This window comes from Podarcis gaigeae (assembly GCF_964106915.1).
Source record: "Podarcis gaigeae genome assembly, chromosome: 13".
NCBI classification, from domain to species: domain Eukaryota; kingdom Metazoa; phylum Chordata; class Lepidosauria; order Squamata; family Lacertidae; genus Podarcis; species Podarcis gaigeae.
Window position 1 is genome coordinate 4,094,741 of NC_139689.1, and position 20,748 is coordinate 4,115,488.

General features: G+C 49.9%; 2 protein-coding genes across 5 annotated transcripts; one reads left to right on the forward strand and one right to left on the reverse strand.

Annotated features, from left to right (window-relative positions):
• Positions 1–149: 149 nt before the first annotated feature.
• On the forward strand, positions 150–7,370 carry SLC16A11 (solute carrier family 16 member 11). Its single transcript, XM_083706899.1, has 4 exons — positions 150–366; positions 1,981–2,124; positions 4,217–4,951; positions 6,894–7,370. The coding sequence occupies exons 1-4, from the start codon at positions 165–167 to the stop codon at positions 7,100–7,102; spliced, it is 1,290 nt and encodes a 429-aa protein (XP_083563025.1). The 5' UTR covers positions 150–164; the 3' UTR covers positions 7,103–7,370.
• A 113-nt stretch (positions 7,371–7,483) lies between these two features.
• On the reverse strand, positions 7,484–20,410 carry LOC310828884 (monocarboxylate transporter 13-like). Of its 4 annotated transcripts, XR_014557106.1 has the most exons (6): positions 19,882–20,406; positions 16,748–16,877; positions 14,193–14,336; positions 12,214–12,987; positions 8,388–8,824; positions 7,484–7,862 (listed from the first exon to the last, which is right to left on the reverse strand). XR_014557106.1 is itself a non-coding variant. In XM_083706887.1 (5 exons), the coding sequence occupies exons 2-5, from the start codon at positions 16,950–16,952 to the stop codon at positions 8,622–8,624; spliced, it is 1,326 nt and encodes a 441-aa protein (XP_083563013.1). In that variant the 5' UTR covers positions 16,953–17,775; positions 19,737–19,994; the 3' UTR covers positions 8,381–8,621. The 4 variants fall into 4 exon arrangements, 3 of the variants coding, with proteins under 3 accessions (XP_083563013.1, XP_083563015.1, XP_083563014.1); XM_083706887.1 differs by lacking the exon at positions 7,484–7,862 and having other exon boundaries at positions 8,381–8,824; positions 16,748–17,775; positions 19,737–19,994; XM_083706889.1 differs by lacking the exons at positions 7,484–7,862; positions 16,748–16,877 and having other exon boundaries at positions 8,381–8,824; positions 19,882–20,410.
• Between the last annotated feature and the right edge of the window lie 338 nt (positions 20,411–20,748).

Consider the following 20,748-nt stretch of genomic DNA (forward strand, 5'->3'; position numbering starts at 1 on the left):
GATCCAGAAAACAGTCACCCATAATGGCGGCTGCTCCCTGCCACAACGTTCCTACTGAACATGTGCAGCCTTGTGGAAGTTATAAAGAGCAGTGGGTTATGGCCGTGTTTTGCAAAAATGCTCTCTTCTCTCCTTCGACTCTTCTAGGAATCCGACCCTGAGAGATGTCGCTGCCTCTGGAAAACCCTCCAGATGGGGGCTGGGGCTGGCTGATCGTCCTCTCGGGATTCCTGGCCAACTCCCTCACTTACGGGGTCTTGAGATCTCTGGGCATCCTCTTTGAAGAACTGGTGGAAGCTTTCGACGCCAGCGCTGCCCAGGTCTCCTGGGTGACGGCCATCGCCTTGGCAACCCAGCAGCTGGCTAGTAAGTTTTCCAGATGGGGCCACCACCCAGAAGGCCACGCCTGTTGACGCCTTTGCTCCGGATCCCAGTTTTTGTATTGGCGATGTCTCAGCCGCTTGCAGAGTAATATACTTTTCAAGCAACAATATTGGAACACATCTCAAAATACTGAAAAACTGTGCTGGGTTCAAATAGGTGAAATGGCAAATAATTAAGCCGTACAAAGTCTGTCTAGACAAAGAGGGCAGCCGTTTCTCTTCATTTTTGAGTGAATCAGCTGGTCTGTCTCCGGAGCGAAGGCAACACATTTATCTGAGATTCCTGCATTGCAAGGGGTGGGCTAGATGACTCTTGGGGTCCCAACTCTAGGATGCTATGAGAGCTTATTTCTAATGGAGAAAATCTCCCAGCGCTCCTCATTTCTTGTTAATCTCACATCCCTACACTGTCAAGTTTTAATTATTGATTATATTCCAAATATAATGAAATTAAAGGGGGCAGAGGTTGAGAGCAAATCTGGGAAGGGTTTGGCAGGGTTTGATTTGCATGCAGAACGCCGCGGGTTCAATCCTTGCCTTGGTTCAATCCTTCAAAAGGCAAAGGCAAAGGTACCCCTGCCCGTACGGGCCAGTCTTGCCAGACTCTGGGGTTGGTGCGCCCATCTCACTCAAGAGGCCGGGGGCCAGCGCTGTCCGGAGACACTTCCGGGTCACGTGGCCAGCGTGACATTGCTGCTCTGGCGAGCCAGAGCCGCACACGGAAACGCCGTTTACCTTCCCGCTAGTAAGCGGTCCCTATTTATCTACTTACACCCAGGGATGCTTTCGAACTGCTAGGTTGGCAGGCGCTGGGACCGAACGACGGGAGCGCACCCCGCCGCAGGGATTCGAACCGCCGACCTTTCGATTGGCAAGTCCTAGGCGCTGAGGCTTTTACCCACAGCGCCACCTGCGTCCCTTCAATCCTTCAGTTTAACATAAAACCAAACAAACTAACCCGTAACTGTGAGGTTGGGGGAGGGATCTCTAGAAGACGTCAGGGGACTAATCAGATTGCCAAAAGCCGGTGTTCTTCATCCTTGGCTCCCCAGATGTTGTCAGACTACAACTCCCATCATCCACGAAAATCGGTTACGCTGGCTCAGGATGATGGGAGTTGTAGTCCCAAAAGATCTGGAGGGCACCAGATTGCCAAAAGGCAACGTTCTTCAACCTTGGCTCCCCAAATGTTGTCGGACTACAACTCCCATCATCCATGAAAATCGGTTACACTGACTCAGGATGATGGGAGTTGTAGTCCCAAAAAATCTGGAGGACACCAGATTGCCAAAAGGCAATGTTCTTCAACCTTGGCTCCCCAAAAGTTGTCGGACTACAACTCCCATCATCCACGAAAATCTATTACGCTGACTCAGAATGATGGGAGTTGTAGTCCAAACAAAAACTGGAGGGCACCAGATTGCCAAAAGGCAATGTTCGTCAACCTTGGCTCCCCAAAAGTTGTCAGACTACAACTCCCATCATCTACAAATATTGGTTACGCTGACTCAGGATTATGGGACTTGTAGTCCAAAAATAAACACCCAAGAGGCTGCCCTAACCCTTTGCAACCATCTTCCACCCGTTTCCCACCCAGGTCCCGTTGGTACGGCTGCTAGCATGCGGTTCGGAGCTCGTCCGGTGGTCATGTCGGGCGGCCTCCTCTCCTCTCTGGGCGTCTTCTGGGCTTCCTTCAGCACCAGCTTACTCCAGTTGTATCTCACCCTGGGGTTTCTGACAGGTGAGTGAGCATGGGGTCCACCTTCCCCTCCTGCTCCCCCCCCCGGAAGTGGGGTTCAGAAGGATCGCTGCCTCGGACCGCGGAGGCAGAGCAGAGCCTTATCTCCCACAAACTTGTACGATCCTCTGCTGATGCCACCCGAGCTGGCGGCCATCGCCGCCTCCTGTGGCAGGGAGTTCCGCAGTCAAACTACGCACTGCATGAAGGAGGAGGTAGAACATAAGCATAGTGTTTAGGGAAGTTTTTAATGTTTGAAGCTTTATTCTGTTTTTAGTCCTCTGTTGGGAGTCGCCCAGGGTGGCTGGGGAGACCCAGCTGGGTGGGGTATAAATAATAATATAATTATTATTAAAGTAGTAGTAGTAGTTATGATGTGGGACGCGGGTGGCGCTGTGGGTTAAACCACAGAGCCCAGGACTTGCCGATCAGAAGGTCTGCGGTTCGAATCCCCGCAACAGGGCGAGCTCCCGTTGCTCGGTCCCTGCTCCTGCCAACCTAGCAGTTCGAAAGCACACCAGTGCAAGTAGATAAATAGGTACCACTCAGGCGGGAAGGTAAACGGCGTTTCTGTGCGCTGCTCTGGTTCGCCAGAAGCGGCTTAGCCCTGCTGGCCACATGACCCGGAAGCTGTAAGCCGGCTCCCTCGGCCAATAAAGCGAGATGAGCACCGCAACCTCAGAGTCGTCCGTGACCTGACCTAATTTTCAGGGGTCCTTTAGTAATTATGATAATAATGTCTCCCTCTCCTGCTGCGACCCGCTCCTCTCTCCCTTGGTCTCCCCAGGAACCAGAAGAGGCATGAAAAGGGCAGAGGATAGGTTGGCTGCAGGCAGGCGCAGTCTCCGAATGCTTGGGGAAAACCTGGAGAGGAGGGGACTGAGATGGCTGTGGGGAGACAGAGACCTTCAGCCCCCACAACTGCCTCATAGGGGCAGGGCCACAGCTGCTGTGCTCATTAGGCCTGGCAGTCCTGAGCAGATCTTTGATTAAAGAGGGATTTATTGTTGGCAACAACACGGCTGCCTGCTGTTTCGTTCTGTTAATGGGTTTGTTATTTCTGGAATGGCTACCTGTCTGGGACTCAGGTATCAGGAGGCCAGGGATTATCACTCAGGCAGAGGGGCTGCTGAGGAGCTGAGCTCACCTGTCTATATGAATTTCTGAAGTTTTCCCAGTGAGCCAGTACAGAGATACATTTATCAGTGAATTCTTACATTTGGTATCGTGCAGCAAAGGCCCTTTGAACAGATAGGAAGAAACTGTGACGAAGTGTTTTGTGGGGACAAATCACAAAAGTCACAAAAGCGATTGTGCTGGTTTTGGTAATGGGCTGCATGTGCATGAGATCTGCTGGAGGGGCAACCCCCCCCCACCTATACATAAATTCCTGCAACAGTGGAAGAGTGGAGAATGAAACTTATGGACTTTGCAGAATTAGACAAAATGACTGGGAAAATTAGATACCAGAAAGATCACAAGCTCATTGAGGACTGGAGAAAGTTTACAATTTATCTGGAAAATATCTGTGATGAACAGACAACGCTAGTCGGTTTTAAAGAGGCTTTGTGATGAGAAAGGGTATTGTAAAGAGAAAATGAAACGAAAGGATATTATTAACTGGCAATATATTATAAAGGAAATGCGTAACAAATATAAAACATGAGGGTTGTGGGAGGAGCTGGTGGAGGTCAAAAATTTGTAAATTGTGGAATATGGTTATGTTTGATTAATTTGTAAAAGAAAAATCTGTTAAAAATTAATAATAATAATAATAATAATAAAAGAGTTATTCATAAAATTCCTGCAACAATGAGAAACATTTTGCAGAGTTGGAAGGGTCCCCCAGACCCTAGTCCAACCCCCTGCAATGCAGGACTGTGTGGGGATCTACGAACCCAGAGGAGGAGACATTGATGGCTGTGGGGAGACCTTCAGCCCCCACAACTGCCTCATAGGGGCAGGGCCACAGTTGCTGTGCTCATTAAGCCTGGCAGTCCTGAGCAGATCTTAGAATAAAGAGGGATTTATTGTTGGCAACAACACGGCTGCCTGCTGTTTCCTTCGCCCACCCAAAGCCTCTCTCCCCTCGCAGGTTTCGGCTGGGCGCTGGCCTTTGCCCCCGTCATGGGCACCCTCTCGCGCTATTTCTCATCTCGGCGCTCCCTGGCGATGGGCCTGGCACTGACGGGCAACGGACTCTCCTCCTTCGCCTTCTCCCCGCTGCTGCGGCTCCTAGCTGACTCCCTGGCATGGCGGGGGGCTCTGCTTGCCACCTCCGCCCTGGGCCTCCACCTCTTGGTCTGCGGGGCCCTCCTGCGCCCACTGAGCCTGCGGGGTGACCTCTCGCACTCGGGACCGGGCTTCGACCTGGGTCTGTTTGCCGAGAGGGGCTTCGCGGCCTTCTCCTTCGGCGCCGCCCTGCTGGCCGCCGGCTACTTCACGCCTTACGTCCACCTGGAGCCCTACGGCCGAGCCATGGGCCTCGGCCCCTACGAAGCCGCCGCCGTCGTGTCCGCGGCCTCCCTCTCGGACGCTCTGGCCCGGCTGCTGGCCGGCGGTCTGGCTGACCGGCGTCTCCTGTCCCCGGCCCGTCTCCTCGTCCTCTGCAGTGGGTTGACCGCCTGCAGCCTCCTCCTTTTCCCGCTCGCCTCGTCCTTCGCAGATGCCCTCGGACTGGCCCTGCTCTATGGCACAAGCGCGGGCAGTTTTGCCACAGTGGCCTTCGGGGTCTTGCCCGAGATCGTCGGCGTGGCACGCGTGGTCAACGCCACGGGGCTGTGTCTGATGGCCATGAGCGTCGGGGGGCTGCTGGGCCCACCTCTCTCTGGTAAGGGACAACTTGCTGCTGCTGCTGCTGCTGCTGCTTCTTCTTCTTCTTCTTCTTCTTCTTCTTCTTCTTCTTCTTCTTCTTCTTCTTCTTCTTCTTCTTCTTCTTTTTATTACAACAGGTGGTCTCGGGGGGTTCACAGAAAAGATCATAACATATATAATCAGAATTATATATGAAAGCTCATACCAAGAAGAAACTTAGTTGGTCTCTAAGGTGCTACTTAGAGGGATGCGGGTGGCGCTGTGAGTTAAACCACAGAGCCTAGGACTTGCCGATCAGAAGGTCAGCAGTTCGAATCCACACGACGGGGTGAGCTCCCGTTGCTCGGTCCCAGCTCCTGCCCACCTAGCAGTTTGAAAGCACGTCAAAGTGCAAGTAGATAAATAGGTACCGCTCAGAAGGGAAGGTAAACAGCGTTTCCGTGCGCTGCTCTGGTTCGCCAGAAGCGGCTTAGTCCTGCTGGCCACATGACCCGGAAGCTGTACGCCAGCTCCCTCAGCCAGTAAAGCGAGATGAGCGCCGCAACCCCAGAGTCGGCTACGACTGGACCTAACGGTCAGGGGTCCCTTCACCTTTACCTAAGGTGCTACTGGACAATATATATATATATATATTTGTGTCAGACCAGCACGGCTACCTACCTGAATCTAGAACTCTGTAGGGAAGTTTTTAATGCTTGATATTTTGTTTTGTTGTGTTTTGATATTTGGCTGGAAGCTGCCCAGAGGTGGCCCAACCAGATGGGCTGCATATAAATAGTTACAGAATCACAGAGTGTGAAGGGACCCCGGGGGTCTTCCAGCCCAACCCCCTGCAATGCAGGAATCTCAACACGCAGTTCCCCCATCCAATCTGGAACCCCACTGGCCCCTGCTTAGCTTTTCAAATATGCGAAGGTGTGGCATGGGAATGGTTCTCCCCTTCCTCGTTTGATCCTCACAACAACCCTGGGAGGTAGGCTAGGATAGGACTGGGAGGCCGTGACTGGCCCATGTTCACCCACGTTCCCACCCAACCACTCTGCCCTCCACCAGAAAAGGAGAGAGTTCTGGGTGGCTGAGATGCATTCCCCCTCGTTTAAATTTTCACCATTGTTACTAAATTTGCAGCCACGCATTTAGCATAATAATAATAATTTGTTTTTTATACTCTGCCCATCTGGCTGGGATTCCCTGGCCACTCTGGGTGGCTCCCAACAGAATATTAAAAGCACAATAAAACACCAGACATTAAAAACTTCCCTATACATGGCTGCCTTCAGGTGTCTTCTAAAAGTCGGGTAGTTATTTATCTCCTTGACATCTGGTGGGAGGGCGTTCCACAGGGCGGGTGCCACCACCGAGAAGGCCCTCTGCCTGGTTCCCTGTAACTTGGCTTCTCGCAGGGAGGGAACCGCCAGAAGGCCCTTGGTGCTGGACCTCAGTGTCCGGGCTGGACGATGGGGGTGGAGATGCTCCTTCAGGTATACTGGGCCGAGGCTGATTATGCAAACACATATGCAAACACCATGCAAATTTCCTGCCACATGTTTCCTCCTTACTTGTATGTGCCAGGTGCCAGTGCCGGATTTACCTATCAGCTAAACAAGCTATAGCTTAGGGCCCCACTCTCTTGGGGGCCCCCCAAAAATGTATGCAAACGGCTTTAGATACCTATTAGTTCCATCAATGACCATATAGCATATATTCAACACAAAAAATAGTGACAATTTGTTGTTGACAAAGGACAGCTGGACGTATAAAGGGCCCCATTACCTTCAGTAGCATAGGGCCCCATCACACCTAAGTCCGGCCCTGCCAGGCACCAAGGTACACTGCCCTTAGTCATGGAGGTTCTGTTTTGCCATTAGCCACGAGTCCAGGCCTCTTGCCCAAAGTTCTCTGAGTTCTGGCAAAAGCAAAATCTGGCAGCCTCCTACTGTCTTCCTCTTCCTCTCCAGGTTTCTTGAGGGACCTGACGGGAGACTTCACCGCCTCGTTCCTGGTCGGAGGGTCCTTCGTCCTCTGCGCCAGCGGGGTCTTCGCTGCCCTCCCCTCTTTCTGCCCTGGCTGCTGCAAGGACGATGGCGACCCCAAGGCCCGGGGAACCCTTGGCTCGGTCCCCTCTCTGCTTCCTTCTCCCCTCACAAGCAAATGTTCGCAGGTATGAAGAAAGAAAAGAAACACAAGCATTGACACAACAACCAAACTTCAGCCGTGAGCGTCTGTTTTTCACCGCAGAGGCCAAAAAGTTGGCAGAGTTGTCTCATATCTTAAATCTGGAAGAGAGGCTGTTTCTCAGACACTAATCCTCAAACTGGAAAGGTTTCAGAAGATTTGAGAATATCTCTTTTGCCCGTGCAGGTGATTATTATTATTATTATTTTATGAAGGCTGGAGTTCGAAGGCTGGATTATCAAATAAGCCTGCCATTTTCACAAGACTGTGTCTGCCTATTAATTCCTCCCTTAAAATATCATTTCAAGGGATCAATAACTTGCATACGAAGAGGTTGCTTTTATCGACCATGCCCGCACTGCAGAAGAATATATATATATATCTTTTTTATTAAATTATGAGTTACGTAGGCGCCGTGATTAAAAAACACACATGATAAAGCTTATTAAATGCTCTTCTAAGTCGCTGAGGAATTGTCGAGGGAGGCGCAAAAAAGAATTTGAGAGCTGCCCGAGAACAGCAGCTTTCTACCCAAATTGGCGCGCTTCAGGTGTTCAGCCCTAAATCGTGCACAATCGTGCTGACAAAGGCTGATGGGTTTTGTAGTTCAATATAGCAGAGTAGGAGAACTGAAAACAGTATTTCACATCTGACAATCAATATGCTGCTTTGGTTTCAGATAGCACAGGGGTCTCAAAAGCCCAGGACACAAATTTTCATGGCCCTCTAAGCGGCTAGGATGGCTCATTTGCCTCCCAAAAAGACCCGAAGCTTTCCTACTGGGATTAGTGGGTAAGGAAATTGAAAAAAAGATAAAAATCTTTTTCTATATGCCACAACAGCAGCCAGAAATATGTTAGCCCAGAATTGGAAAACGGATGTAATACCTAATATAATGGACTGGCAGGTTAAAATGATGAATTATGCAGAACTGGCTAGACTAACAGGAAAATTGAGAGATCAGGACGAACAGAAGTTTCAAGAAAATTGGAGTAAATATTTGATGTATATAAGAAACAATTGTAAATCTTTGAAGACACTGGTAGGGTTGGAATAACTCTTTCAGCGTATGGTAGATAAATATGATATGTAAAATACGAGATTCCAGAATTTATTTGATACTTACCAAAGGAATGGAGGGAAGTCTGAGGCTCAGCAGAGCCTAGTTTAAATATGTAACTTATATATGTAATATATGAATGTATGTATGTTTACTAAAAATTAATTAATAAAATTTATTCTGCAAAAAAATAAAAAATAAAAAATGGCTCATTTGCCAGAAGTGATGTATTGAGAGTTGACTCTGGTACCTAATTTGGACCAAACTGATGTATATTTTGCTCCTGTCCCTTCCTAGCTGGGGGCTTCCAAGACAGAGGGTAAAAAAACAGCCTGCCCCCCCCTCCATCCTACTGCCTTCCTGCCCCCAAATATCAGGAATATGACATGTCCCAGGCCGATGGAGAGACTGGTCCTTTTCCCAAAACGAAACAGTCTGGGGTTGATCTCCGTCAGGCTAGACAAACTCCATTTTGCTGGCTTGGGTGCCAGGGATCTTCTGGTTTGCTCCCTTCCTGGTTCTGCTTGGGGGGGCTGGGGGGTTGGAGGGAGAAATAGCCGGGCAGGAGCAAAAGTCCCAGGCTTCCAGCGACGAGGAAGGAGCCCCCTGCCAGGAAGGAGGCCTTGTAACTTCCGCTAACGTCCCGGATCCAACCTGGAACAGAGGAAAGGTCCAAGTTGTGAGTGGAATAAGATTGGGGATGTACATAGTAAGAACATAGTAAAAGCCCTCTGGATCTGGTACACTGGATCGATGGCCTCTAATTGTGAAGGGAGAGGTCGGAAGCCATTGATAGCCTGCTTCTCCTCCATGAATTCATCCAATCCTCTTTTAAAGCCATCTAGCTTGGTGGACGTCACTGCCTCTTGTGGCAGGGAGTTCCGCAGTTTAACTGGGCAGCACAAATATCGTATTTTTCGCTCTATAAGACGCACCAGACCACAAGACGCACCTAGTTTTTGGAGGAGGAAAACAAGAAAAAACAATATTCTGAATCTCAGAAGCCAGAACATCAAGAGAGATCGCTGCGCAGTGAAAGCAGCAATCCCTCTTGCTGTTCTGGCTTCCGGGATAGCTGCGCAGCCTGCATTCGCTCCATAAGACGCACACACATTTCCCCTTACTTTTTAGGAGGGGAAAAGTGAGTCTTATAGAGTAAAAAATACGGTAAGTCCTTTATTTGATCTGTCCTGAATTTTGTGGCTAGTTTGTTCAATGGAGGAGATAAGCTGAGGGATAAGCCATAGCTGTCAACTTTTCGCTTTTCTTGTGAGGAATCCTATTTGGAATAAGGGGATTTTTCTTAAAAAAAAAGGGAAACGTTGACAGCTATGGGATAAGCCCACCAGTCTTGGGCAAAAATGGAAGCGATGTATTTTGAGAGAGAGAGAGTGAAATCTAAGTTGTGAATTTAAATGACTAAAGCTGAGTTGACAGTATGCTAAAGGGCAATAAAGCAGTTTTTTCTCTGCCTCCCACTCCCAGCACAGCTTTATAAATCTCTACGACACCTCTTGTCTCAATTTGCTTACATCACTCGCCTATTGGGGTGACAGCACCTGATGGACAGGTGGGTGTGGTCTCAGGGGGAACGCTAAGATTAGTTCTGAGGATCCGATCGAAGGCTTCACAATCAGAAAAAGTTGGAGGAAATGTTTCAAATATGAACGAAGTGGAACTATACAAAAATAAACATTATTTTCCATCTTACTGCAGGTTTCGTTTTGAAAAGTAACATTTTATTTTACAGTTTTTTTGTGGTTTATATTTTGAATTAGATATATGGGGGGCATTGAAATCTTTTAAGTGCTTAGCATCTCTAAAAGTCTTAATCCAGTCTTGGGTATGAGAGATGGCGGCAGATTGTACCCACCGACATTTTTCTGGTGAAAATAGGGATTTCCTTAACAACAACAAACAACATGCCAGCCACTCTAGGTGGCTTCCAACATGTATAAAAACATAATAAAACTTTAAACATTAAAAATACTTCCCTATCCAGGGCCGCCTTCAGATATCTTCTGAAGGTTCTATAGTTACGTACCTCCTTGGCTGTGCGATTGCATAATTCCATACCCTCCTATGAAAATAGAAACGTCTACCACACCCTCCAACAGTGCTTTTATTCTGGGGGGGACGCAGGGATACGCATACCCCTAAACATTTTGTGAATCTAAGTTTGGCCTCATTGAGGGGCAGTATTTTAATATACCACACTTTTCAGTGTATAAGACTAGGTGGGTTTTTTTTACTAAAAAAAAGGGGACGCAGGTGGCACTGTGGGTTAAACCACAGAGCCTAGAACTTGCCGATCAGAAGGTCGGCGGTTCGAATCCCCGCGACTGGGTGAGCTCCCGTTGCTCGGTCCCTGCTCCTGCCAACCTAGCAGTTCAAAAGCACATCAAAGTGCAAGTAGATCAATAGGTACCACTCCGGTGGGAAGGTAAACGGCGTTTCCGTGCGCTGCTCTGGTTCGCCAGAAGCGGCTTAGTCCTGCTGGCCACATGACCCGGAAATTGTACGCCGGCTGCCTTGGCCAGTAAAGCGAGATGAGTGCCACAACCCCAGAGTCGGCCACGACTGGACCTAATGGTCAGGGGTCCCTTTACCTTTTACTAATGTTAAAAAAGGAGGGTAGTCTTATACATGGTCGCAATCTCCCATTTTCTTAATTTGCAGTCACCAAAAATAGGGGGCGTCTTAAACACAGTGTTTGTCTTGCGAGTTTGTTTCCTTTTTCTTAAAACCGTGCATTCCCTTCAAGGAGCAACTCATAGCATGCGGTGTGGTAGCCTTTTTTGAGGTTTTTGAAGACTTTGGTGCTTTTTGAAGCTTTTCCAAAGTCCGTGCTTCGCAAGACGAAAAAATCGCAAGACGAAAAAACTCGCGGAACTAATTAATTTCGTCTTGCGAGGCACCACTGTATTGTATTGTTTTATGTACTGCGGCTTGCCGTTGTTTTATCGATTATAGCGTGGCGCTGTGGGTAAAACCTCAGCGCCTAGGACTTGCTGATCGTATGGTCAGCTGTTCGAATCCCCGCGGCGGGGTGAGCTCCCGTCTTTCGGTCGCAGCTCCTGCCCACCCAGCAGTTCGATAGCACCCTTAAGTGCAAGTAGATAAATAGGTACCGCTTTATAGCAGGAAGGTAAACGGCGTTTCCGTGTGCTGCGCTGGTGCTGGCTTGCCAGAGTACCTTCGTCACGCTGGCCACGTGACCCAGAAGTGTCTCCGGGCAGCGCTGGCCCCTGGCCTCTTAAGTGAGATGGGCGCACAACCCTAGAGTCGGACACGACTGGCCCATACGGGCAGAGGTACCTTTACCTTTACCTTCACTATTGTAACTGTTGAGTGGATTTCTGTTTAACTTTTATTAATAGTATAACATAATAATATATAATATATTATTATTAATAATGTTATACTATTCTAATTGATGGATGAATGTTGCTATTTTGATGTAGGTAAAGGTAAAGGGACCCCTGACCATTAGGTCCAGTCGCAGACGACTCTGGGGTTGCAGTGCTCATCGCGCTTTATTGGCCGAGGGAGCCAGCGTACAGCTTCCAGGTCATGTGGCCAGCAGGACTAAGCCGCTTCTGGTGAACCAGAGCAGCGCACGGAAATGCCGTTTACCTTCCCGCCGGAGCGGTACCTATTTATCTACTTGCACTTTGATGTACTTTTGAACTGCTAGGTGGGCAGGAGCAGGGACCGAGCAACGGGAGCTCACCCCATCGCAGGGATTCGAACCGCTGACCTTCTGATCTGCAAGTCCTAGGCTCTGTGGTTTAACCAAAAGCGCCACCCGCGTCCCCATTTTGATGTTTGCTGCCCATTTTAAAGTTCTGTTTTATTATCACATTTTTGTATTGCATTAGATTGTTATAAGAGGTACATTATTTGCTTCTTCAGCTTGTAAACTGCCTTGAGTATTGTAAGATAGAAAGGCGGGATACAAATTAAAAATGATGACGATGAAGGGATGCTTGGAGACTGACCAGCCGACCGCCAGGCTCCGGCCTGGAGCCCGTCTTCCTTACCTGACAGGGGGGGCCCCGACAGCGCCCCGACGCTTTCCATCAGGTTGATGAGTCCGATTGCCCCCATAATCCGTGCGGGACCCACGATTTCCACCAGGGTGGACACCCTGAGGGGGAGAACAGCGCCGGCCAGGAACCCGTAGCAGGCGCTGATTGCGAGCATGGCCCCGTAGCTGCGCCCCAGGGGCATGGCCAGGACGGAAACTCCTGTCAGGAAGCTCCACAGGGTGAGGTGGTGGCAGAGGCGGAGAGGGCCACAGGTGAGCAGCCAGGTGCAGGCGACACGGCCCCCGATGTCGGCCACGCCCACGGCAGAGGCGAGGAAGGCCGCCTGGTACTCGTCGAAGTCCAGCTCCCGGGCGTGGGGCACGAGGTGGACCAGGGGCACGAAGAACCCGGCCGCGTTCAGCACCCCAGAGCAGGTGTAGGTCATGAAGCCTCGGTGGCGGAGCAGAGAGAGTCCGAAGAGAGACGAGAGCCGGTGGCGCCAGCTCACCGCCTGCTCCGGGGGCGCTGCCAGGGCATCATCTTTGGGCAATGAGAGGGGGCGAAGCAGGGCTCCGCAAGGCAGCAGGTGGAAGACCATCCCGGATACCAGCAGGAGAGCCCCGCGCCAGCCGTAGAAGTCCACCAGGAACTGGAAGAAGGGCGAGAGGGCCAGGGAGGCGACGCCGGCGCCCGAGAGGGCCAGGGAGGTGGCCAGGGGGCGGCGGCGCTCGAAGTACTGCGACAGCAAGGCCAGGGAGGGCCAGAGGGCAAAGGTGCCTCCAATTCCTGCGTGGGGGAGACAGGAAGACAGGGTGTCAGCACAGTGAAAGGAGCCAAGCGCCTTTCAACGCAAACGTTTCGCCTCCCGGACGACCGGAAACTGGAAGCGGTTGTCCTGGTTTCTGAATGTTTTCTGGAAGCCGAAAGTCCGGTGTACGTTTCCGAGTACAATTTGAAGTGTTGGTGCTGACCTTGAAAGCCCTAAACGGCCTCAAAGGCCCAGTAGACCTGAAGGAGCGTCTCCACCCCCATCGTTCAGCCCGGACACCGAGGTCCAGCACCAAGGGCCTTCTGGTGGTTCCCTCCCTGCGAGAAGCCAAATTACAGGGAACCAGGCAGAGGGCCTTCTCGGTGGTGGCACCCGCCCTGTGGAACGCCCTCCCACCAGATGTCAAAGAGAACAACAACTACCAGATTTTTAGAAGACATCAGAAGGCAGCCCTGTTTAGGGAAGCTTTTAATGTTTGATGTACTACTGTATTTTAATATTTTGTTGGAAGCCGCCCAGAGTGGCTGGGGAAGCCCAGCCAGATGAGCAGGGTATAAATAATAAATTCTATTCTATTCTATTCTATTCTATTCTATTCTATTCTATTCTATTCTATTCTATTCTATTCTATTCTATTCTGGTTTCCGAATGTTTTTCGGAAGCCGAAAGTCCGACGCGGCTTCTGATTGAGTGCAGGAAGGTCCTGCAGCCAATCGGAAGCCACACCTCGGTTTCTGAACTGTTTCAGGAGTCGAACAGACTCCCGGAACGGATTCAGTTCAAGAACCAAGGTATATCATAATGCTTACAGATATGAAATTATGTATAAATAGCTCTGTAAGCTGGGATAGCTCTGTTGGCGGAGCACGAGACTCTGAATCTCAGGGTTCTGGGTTCGAGTTCCACACTGGCAAACGATTCCTTCATTTCAGGGGGTTGGACTAGATGAGCTTTGGAGGTCTCTCCCAACTCTGGGATAACATGCATGCAAGACATTTGTAAAAGACATTTTATATCAATGACAAAATTGATTTAGAGGGATTTGGGGTAGCAAGGGAGAATCTAGGGCATGCAGTTCTCTGTGTGTGTGTGTATAATGTGGCAAGCAAATTCAAATACTGAACCTTTATGGCCTGTGGCTGGGGGTCTTTACTGCGGAGTAAGGTGGAACAGCCCCTCCCAGTAAGAAAGAGACTCTGGCTTGGCTCCAGACATTCCTTACCTGTGAACACGCCAATAAATATATAGAGCTGGGCCAGGTTGGTGGCGAAGGAGGCGAGGAAGTAGCCGAGGCCCGAAAGGAGCCCCCCTGCCATGGCGACGGGGCGCTCTCCATACTGAGTGGCCAGTGCACCTGCCAACGGACCTGAAAATATAGAAGGTAAACAGAGGGGCTGATCTGGACCCATGGCTGAGGCCGAGGCTACCCGAAGGATCTCATTCTCCCCTATGGATCTGCCCAGGATCTGAGATCTCTGGGGGAGGCCCTTCTCTCAGTCCTGCCACCCTCCCAGGCCTGCACGGTGGGGACACGGGACAGGGCCTTTTCGGTGGTGACTCCTCCCAGACAACTTTAGAACTCCCTGCTTAGAGAAGCCAGACCGGCTCCCCACTTCCTGTCCGTCTGCCAAAAAGGTGAAGATGCTTTTATAGCTACCAGCCATTGGGGACGGACTGTTTCCTTAAAGTAAGGGCTTTTAAATAATGCCATCCTTTTTTCTTTTTTGCTATCTGTATTCACCTGTCATTATATCGCTTGGGCTCTGCTAATGACTTTGAGTCTTCTGCATTTTATCCCTTTTGCTTTAATCTGAATAAGCTGCCTTAAGTCCCAGTCTGGGTAAAAGGTGTGGACACGAATGAAAATAACAATTAATACTGTTTCCCTATTCAAGGGTGCCCACTTGGATAAAATATTTTTTGGGGGCCCAGGTAAGGCCTGCCTCGCACAATCGATCACAAGACGCAACTCGTGAACACCATTTGAAAGGCAATGTCCATCAACTGGGGGTGGGGCAGACCCCCTCAAATACAGCGGTACCTCGGTTTTCGAACGTAATCTGTTCCGGAAGAACGTTCGAGTTCCGAAACGTTCGAAAACTGAGGCGCAAAGGGCAGTATGCCAATTCAATGGAGAAAATTGAGAAAAATAACATACCGTATTTTTCGCTCTATAAGACGCAACTAGTTTTTGGAAGAGAAAAACAAGGAAAAAAATAATTCTGAATCTCAGAAGCCAGAACAGCAAGAGGGATCGCTGCGCAGTGAAAGCAGCAATCCCTCTTGTTGTTCTGGCTTCTGGGATAGCTGTATAGCCTGCATTCGCTCCATAGGACGCACACACACTTCCCCTTACTTTTTAGGAGGGGAAAAGTGAGTCTTATAGAGCAAAAAATACGGTAAACACTCAGCGGAAGCCATCCAACTTCCAAGGCACGTTCGAAAATTGAAGGAGTTACTTCCGGTTTTACGGCATTCGAGTTCCGAAACTTTTGTCAACGGAGATGTTTGAAAACTGAGGTACCACTGTATTTTATTGGGGGGCAAAGGGATCATGGCTTCTATGGGTCCAGGGCTGTTCAAGTTGGGTCCTGGGCTGCCCAGACGACAAGACCACCCTCTCAGCCTCTCTGATGGGCCAAAGGAAAGCAGAGCAAGATGTTTGGCACCAGTTTGGCTGCAAGAGTTGCAAGAAGGAGGTCTACAAGGCGCCATCCAACCAGTGGCGTAGCGTGGGGGGTGCAGGGGGGGCCGGCCGCACCGGCCGCAACATCTGGGGGGGGGGCGCTCGCACTCGCAGCTCTCTGCCCGAGTAGTAAAATCCACGGGTTAGGGGGAGCAAATTACTTGCCTTGCCCCGGGTGCTCACAACCCACGCTACGCCACTGCATCCAACCATTTTAGGGACTCCACTCCAGATTTGTGTAGGGTTAATTCCTGAGTCTTTTCTTTCTCCTGAAGATATCTGACAAGGCAGCGGAGGTTGAGGACCAGAGTTTTCCTTCTCCAAGGTGGGCTCCCTTCCCAGGTGGATGAGCCCCACCTGCTACTCAGTTTTTATAATGTGGATTGTATTGTATTGGATTGATCTTTATTACGGCCATTGGCCCGTTACACGACAGTTTCCCATACCAACATATTATACTTAGACCTCCAAATTTAAAATTGCCTAAACTTACAAAAGACAAACAGGAACCGAAGGAAAACAAAAACAAGGACGACCATCATACATTACAAATTTATATTGTGATTTTACATTGCGAACCACCTTGAGAACTGCGGGTATACAAATTTAATAAATAACAATCATCCTTACCACCACTTTCCTCTGTAAAGGTAAAGGTAAAGGGACCCCTGACCATTAGGTCCAGTCGTGGCCGACTCTGGGGTTGCGGCGCTCATCTCGCTTTACTGGCCGAGGGAGCCGGCGTACAGCTTCCAGATCATGTGGCCAGCAGGACTAAGCCGCTTCTGGCGAACCAGAGCAGCGCACGGAAACGCCATTTACCTTCCCGCCAGAGTGGTACCTATTGATCTACTTGCACTTTGACGTGCTTTTGAACTGCTAGGTTGGCAGGAGCAGGGACCGAGCAACGGGAGCTCACTCCGTCGCGGGGATTCGAACCGCCGACCTTCTGATCGGCAAATCCTAGGCTCTGTGGTTTAACCCACAACGCCACCCACGTCCCACTTCCCTCTATAGCACGTGCAGAAACCGACTAAGCTCACAATTGCGTTTAGAAACCAGTCGCTCGGTCGTCGGAAACGGGTACTCACTGGTGAATTTCGACGTGGCCACGGTGATGGACGAAATCCAGGACGTGGCGCTTGACGGCTCATCGAAATAGGCCATGAACTCCACAAAGAAGATGCCAAAAGGCCGCGTGACCCCAAAGACCAGGGCGGACTGCATGAAACACGCCAGCGCGATCGCCCAGCCCCAGCCCCCATCTGGGGGCTCAGAATATACCCGGGGGCTCATGTTGTTTCAGTAGAGGAGCCCCATGAAGTCACCGCCAGCACAGAGCAGCGTCCCTATGCGGCTGTTTTGCTCTTTGTGGACTCTGCCCCAGAAGCGGCTACATTCTGAGTACTGGAGCATATATAGGCGACTTCTCTCCCCCCCCCCCGAAGTGGCGACTTTCCTATAGGTTCAGCAGAAACTTTCTTTTTCTTTTCTTTTTTAGAAGACAGTTAAACCACCAGGTCCCCTCTCCTCCTCTTCCAAACCATGTCAGCGTCGATAAAGTGCTCTCTTTGCCACGGCTGACCCCCTGAACATCGCCTGCGCTTGATGTGACCCGCATTCGAAAGGTTGCCCGTCGTAAACCCCGGGGCCAAAGTCTGCGCGGAGGTGTGTCCCTGCGCACCTGTGGTCTGAATACCGGCTGCTGGAAAGCACAGGAGGACAGATCATGGAATTGGAGAGTTGGAAGAGACCCCTAGGGGTCATCTATCCCAACCCGCAGCCGTGCGAAGAATCTGCAATGCGCCACAAAAACAATCTGCTGGATCAGGTCCCATGAAGAACGCAAGAGTCCTTTTCTACCCGACCTGCAGCTTCCAGCAAACTGGTACAGTGGTATCTCAGGTTCAGTACTTAATTCATTCCAGAGGTTTGTTCTTAACCTGAAACTGTTCTTAACCTAAAGCACCACTTTAGCTAATGGGGCCTCCTGCTGCTGCCTTGCCGCCAGAGCACGATTTCTGTTCTCATCCTGAAGCAAAGTTCTTAACCTGAAGCACTATTTCTGGGTTAGCGGAATCTGTAACCTGAAGCGTATGTAACCTGAAGCGTATGTAACCTGAGATACCACTGTACTCAGAAGCTGCTGCCTCCCAGCCATTGCGTTCAGTAGCAATTCAACCCAAGAAAATAAGTAAAAGGGGTGGGGGCATAGAGGAGTGCAGTTGGACTGTGGACGAACAAGCAAATTCTGGCTGCCATTAACCGAAGTGTAAAAAAGGGTTATTTTACTGGCAGTTGCCTAGATGAAGTCCTTGGTTTTTTTTGCTATTGCTTTTGCAGAAACCAAGTTGCACACAAAGCAAATGAGCATTTATTCAAAGCTCTCTGCTTCGACCCATTTTATTAAAATAGTGTGTTTGGTTTTCCAAAAATTCTCGGAGGAAGAAATGAAACTACAGCAGTGAAGGAGTGATTTGAAGAATTGCGTAAAACGGCTTTGCTTGTCTGCTGTTGTTTCAAAAACAAATAGCGCCTTTTGGCACTGATTTCTTGCCCAGCTGCACCTTTGCTTCCAGAAAAGGATGCTGAATTTCTCCCTGAGCAGTGACTAGCTTGCTCTCAGACTTGGAGAGCGTTTGACGAAATCTAGTAGCTAGCAGCCACTAAAAGACAGGTGGGAAATTAAACAGGCTATCGTATCAGGATTTGACCCGCTAAAATGAGTGAGCAAGGCTGGGGTTACAACTGCATTTGGAAATCAGGCTCTCGGCTCTTGGAAACATCCCTGGTTTACTATCCCTAGTACTTCAAAAGTGCCTGGCTTAAAACCGTCTATCAAATCTTCACTCTTGTGTCCTAATCCCCACAACACCTACTCACTATGGGCCCTGCTAAAGCAAACACTCTAATTGGTCAACATCTATAAGATATCAAGCATCAGAACAACCTGGCCACTATAAGGAAATTCTGCCCTTGGTATGTTCATTATCCACCTCTCCATTTTGATTCTCTGGCCCCATATCTGCACAAACTTATTATGCCAAAATACAGACGTGCTTTTACACTTGCAAGACCGGATGTTTTGCCATCTGCGGTACTCGAGGGTCGATTCCAAAGGATCCCACGTAAGAAACGCCTTTGCCCCTGTGGAGATGGTAGCACCGAAACAGCGGCACACGTCCTTCTGTCTTGCACTCTCTAAAAAAACCCCTGAGGAACGAGATCCTCACCCCACTCGTACTAACCATCCCAGGGCGCTCAGCCACTGCCACAATGTCCTTTCCTTCTATCAGATCAAAACGTGCAGATAACAGCAAAGGTTGCTAGGTTCATAGCAGGGGCAATCAGAATAAGGGCTGCTGATTCAGGACTTTAAATTGTGCTCTTATATCAAATTTCCTTTACTGCGTATACAGTGGTACCTTGGGTTAAGTACTTAATTCGTTCCAGAGGTCCGTTCTTAACCTGAAACTGTTCTTAACCTATGGTTAAAGCTATGGTTTTCTCCAGTAGTGATGTATGGAAGTGAGAGCTGGACCATAAAGAAGGCTGATCGCCGAAGAATGGATGCTTTTGAATTATGGTGCTGGAGGAGACTCTTGAGAGTCCCATGGACTGCAAGAACATCAAACCTCTCCATTCTTGAGGAAATCAGCCCTGAGTGCTCACTGGAAGGACAGATCCTGAAGCTGAGCCTCCAAGACTTTGGCCACCTCATGAGAAGAGAAGGCTCCCTGAAAAAGACCCTGATGCTGGGAAAGATGGAGGGCACAAGGAGAAGGGGACAACGGAGGACAAGATGGTGGGACAGTGTTCTCGAAGCTACAAACATGACTCTGACCAAACTGCGGGAGGCAGTGGAAGACAGGAGTGCCTGGCGTGATCTGGTCCAGGAAGTCACAAAGAGTCGGACACGACTAAACGACTAAACAGCAACAGCAGTTCTTAACCTGAAGCACCACTTTAGCTAATGGGGCCTCCTGCTGCTGCCTTGCCGCCAGAGCACGATTTCTGTTCTCATCCTGAAGCAAAGTTCTTAACCCAAGGTACTATTTCTGGGTTAGCAGAGTCTGTAACCTGAAGCGTATGTAACCTGAAGCATATGTAACCCGAGGTACCACTGTACTGTAATGTTTTACTGTTGCTATGGCCATTGGCTAATGTGAATGAAGTTTTATCTTATCTTAACCCCCCTGGAAACGGATCGGAGTCAGGTACTCACTGGTGACCATCATGGTGGCCAAGGCGACGGACGAAATCCAGGGTGTGGCGCTCGCCGGCTCATCGAAATAGGCCATGAACTCCACAAAGAAGATGCCTAAAAGGCGCGTGACCCCAAAGACCAGGGCGGACTGCATGAAACACGCCAGCGCGATCGCCCAGCCCCAGCCCCCATCTGGGGGTTCAGAATATACCTGGGGGCTCATGTTGTTTCAGTAGAGGAGCCCCATGAATTCACTGCCAGCAGAGAGCAGCGTCCCTATGCGGCTGTTTTGCTCCTTGTGGGTTCTTCCCCAGAAGCGGCTGCATTCTGAGCAACAGAGGATATACACAAGTGTCAGAGTTTTCCCGCAAAAGTGGCTACTTTCCTATGGGGTTAGCACAAATATTATAAAACGCAATCAAACAACCTGACCCCTCCTTGCCGCCTCTTTCAAGGCATGTTGCGGAAGTTCCCTCTTTGTCGCAGGGCGACCACCTGAAGTTTGCCCACCTTTGATGGCCTGTCGTAAAATCCGGGGCCAAAGTCTGCGCGGAGGTGTGTCCCTGTGAACACCAGAAATGGCAGGAAGGCAACACAGAACAGAACCTCTCTTGCCCTGATCTGGCCACTGTGATCCACGCGATGGTCACCTCCAGACTGGATTATTGTAACTCGCTCTACGTGGGGCTGCCCTTGAGACCCAGAAACTCCAGCGGGTGCAGAATGCCGCGGCAAGGCTCCTTACGGGGTCTTTGCTGCGAGATCACATTCATCCAGTGCTTTACCAGTTGCACTGGCTCCCGGTGGAGTACAGGATCAGGTTCAAGGTTCTGGTTTTAACCTTCAAAGCCCTATACGACCTAGGACCCTTGTACCTACAGGACC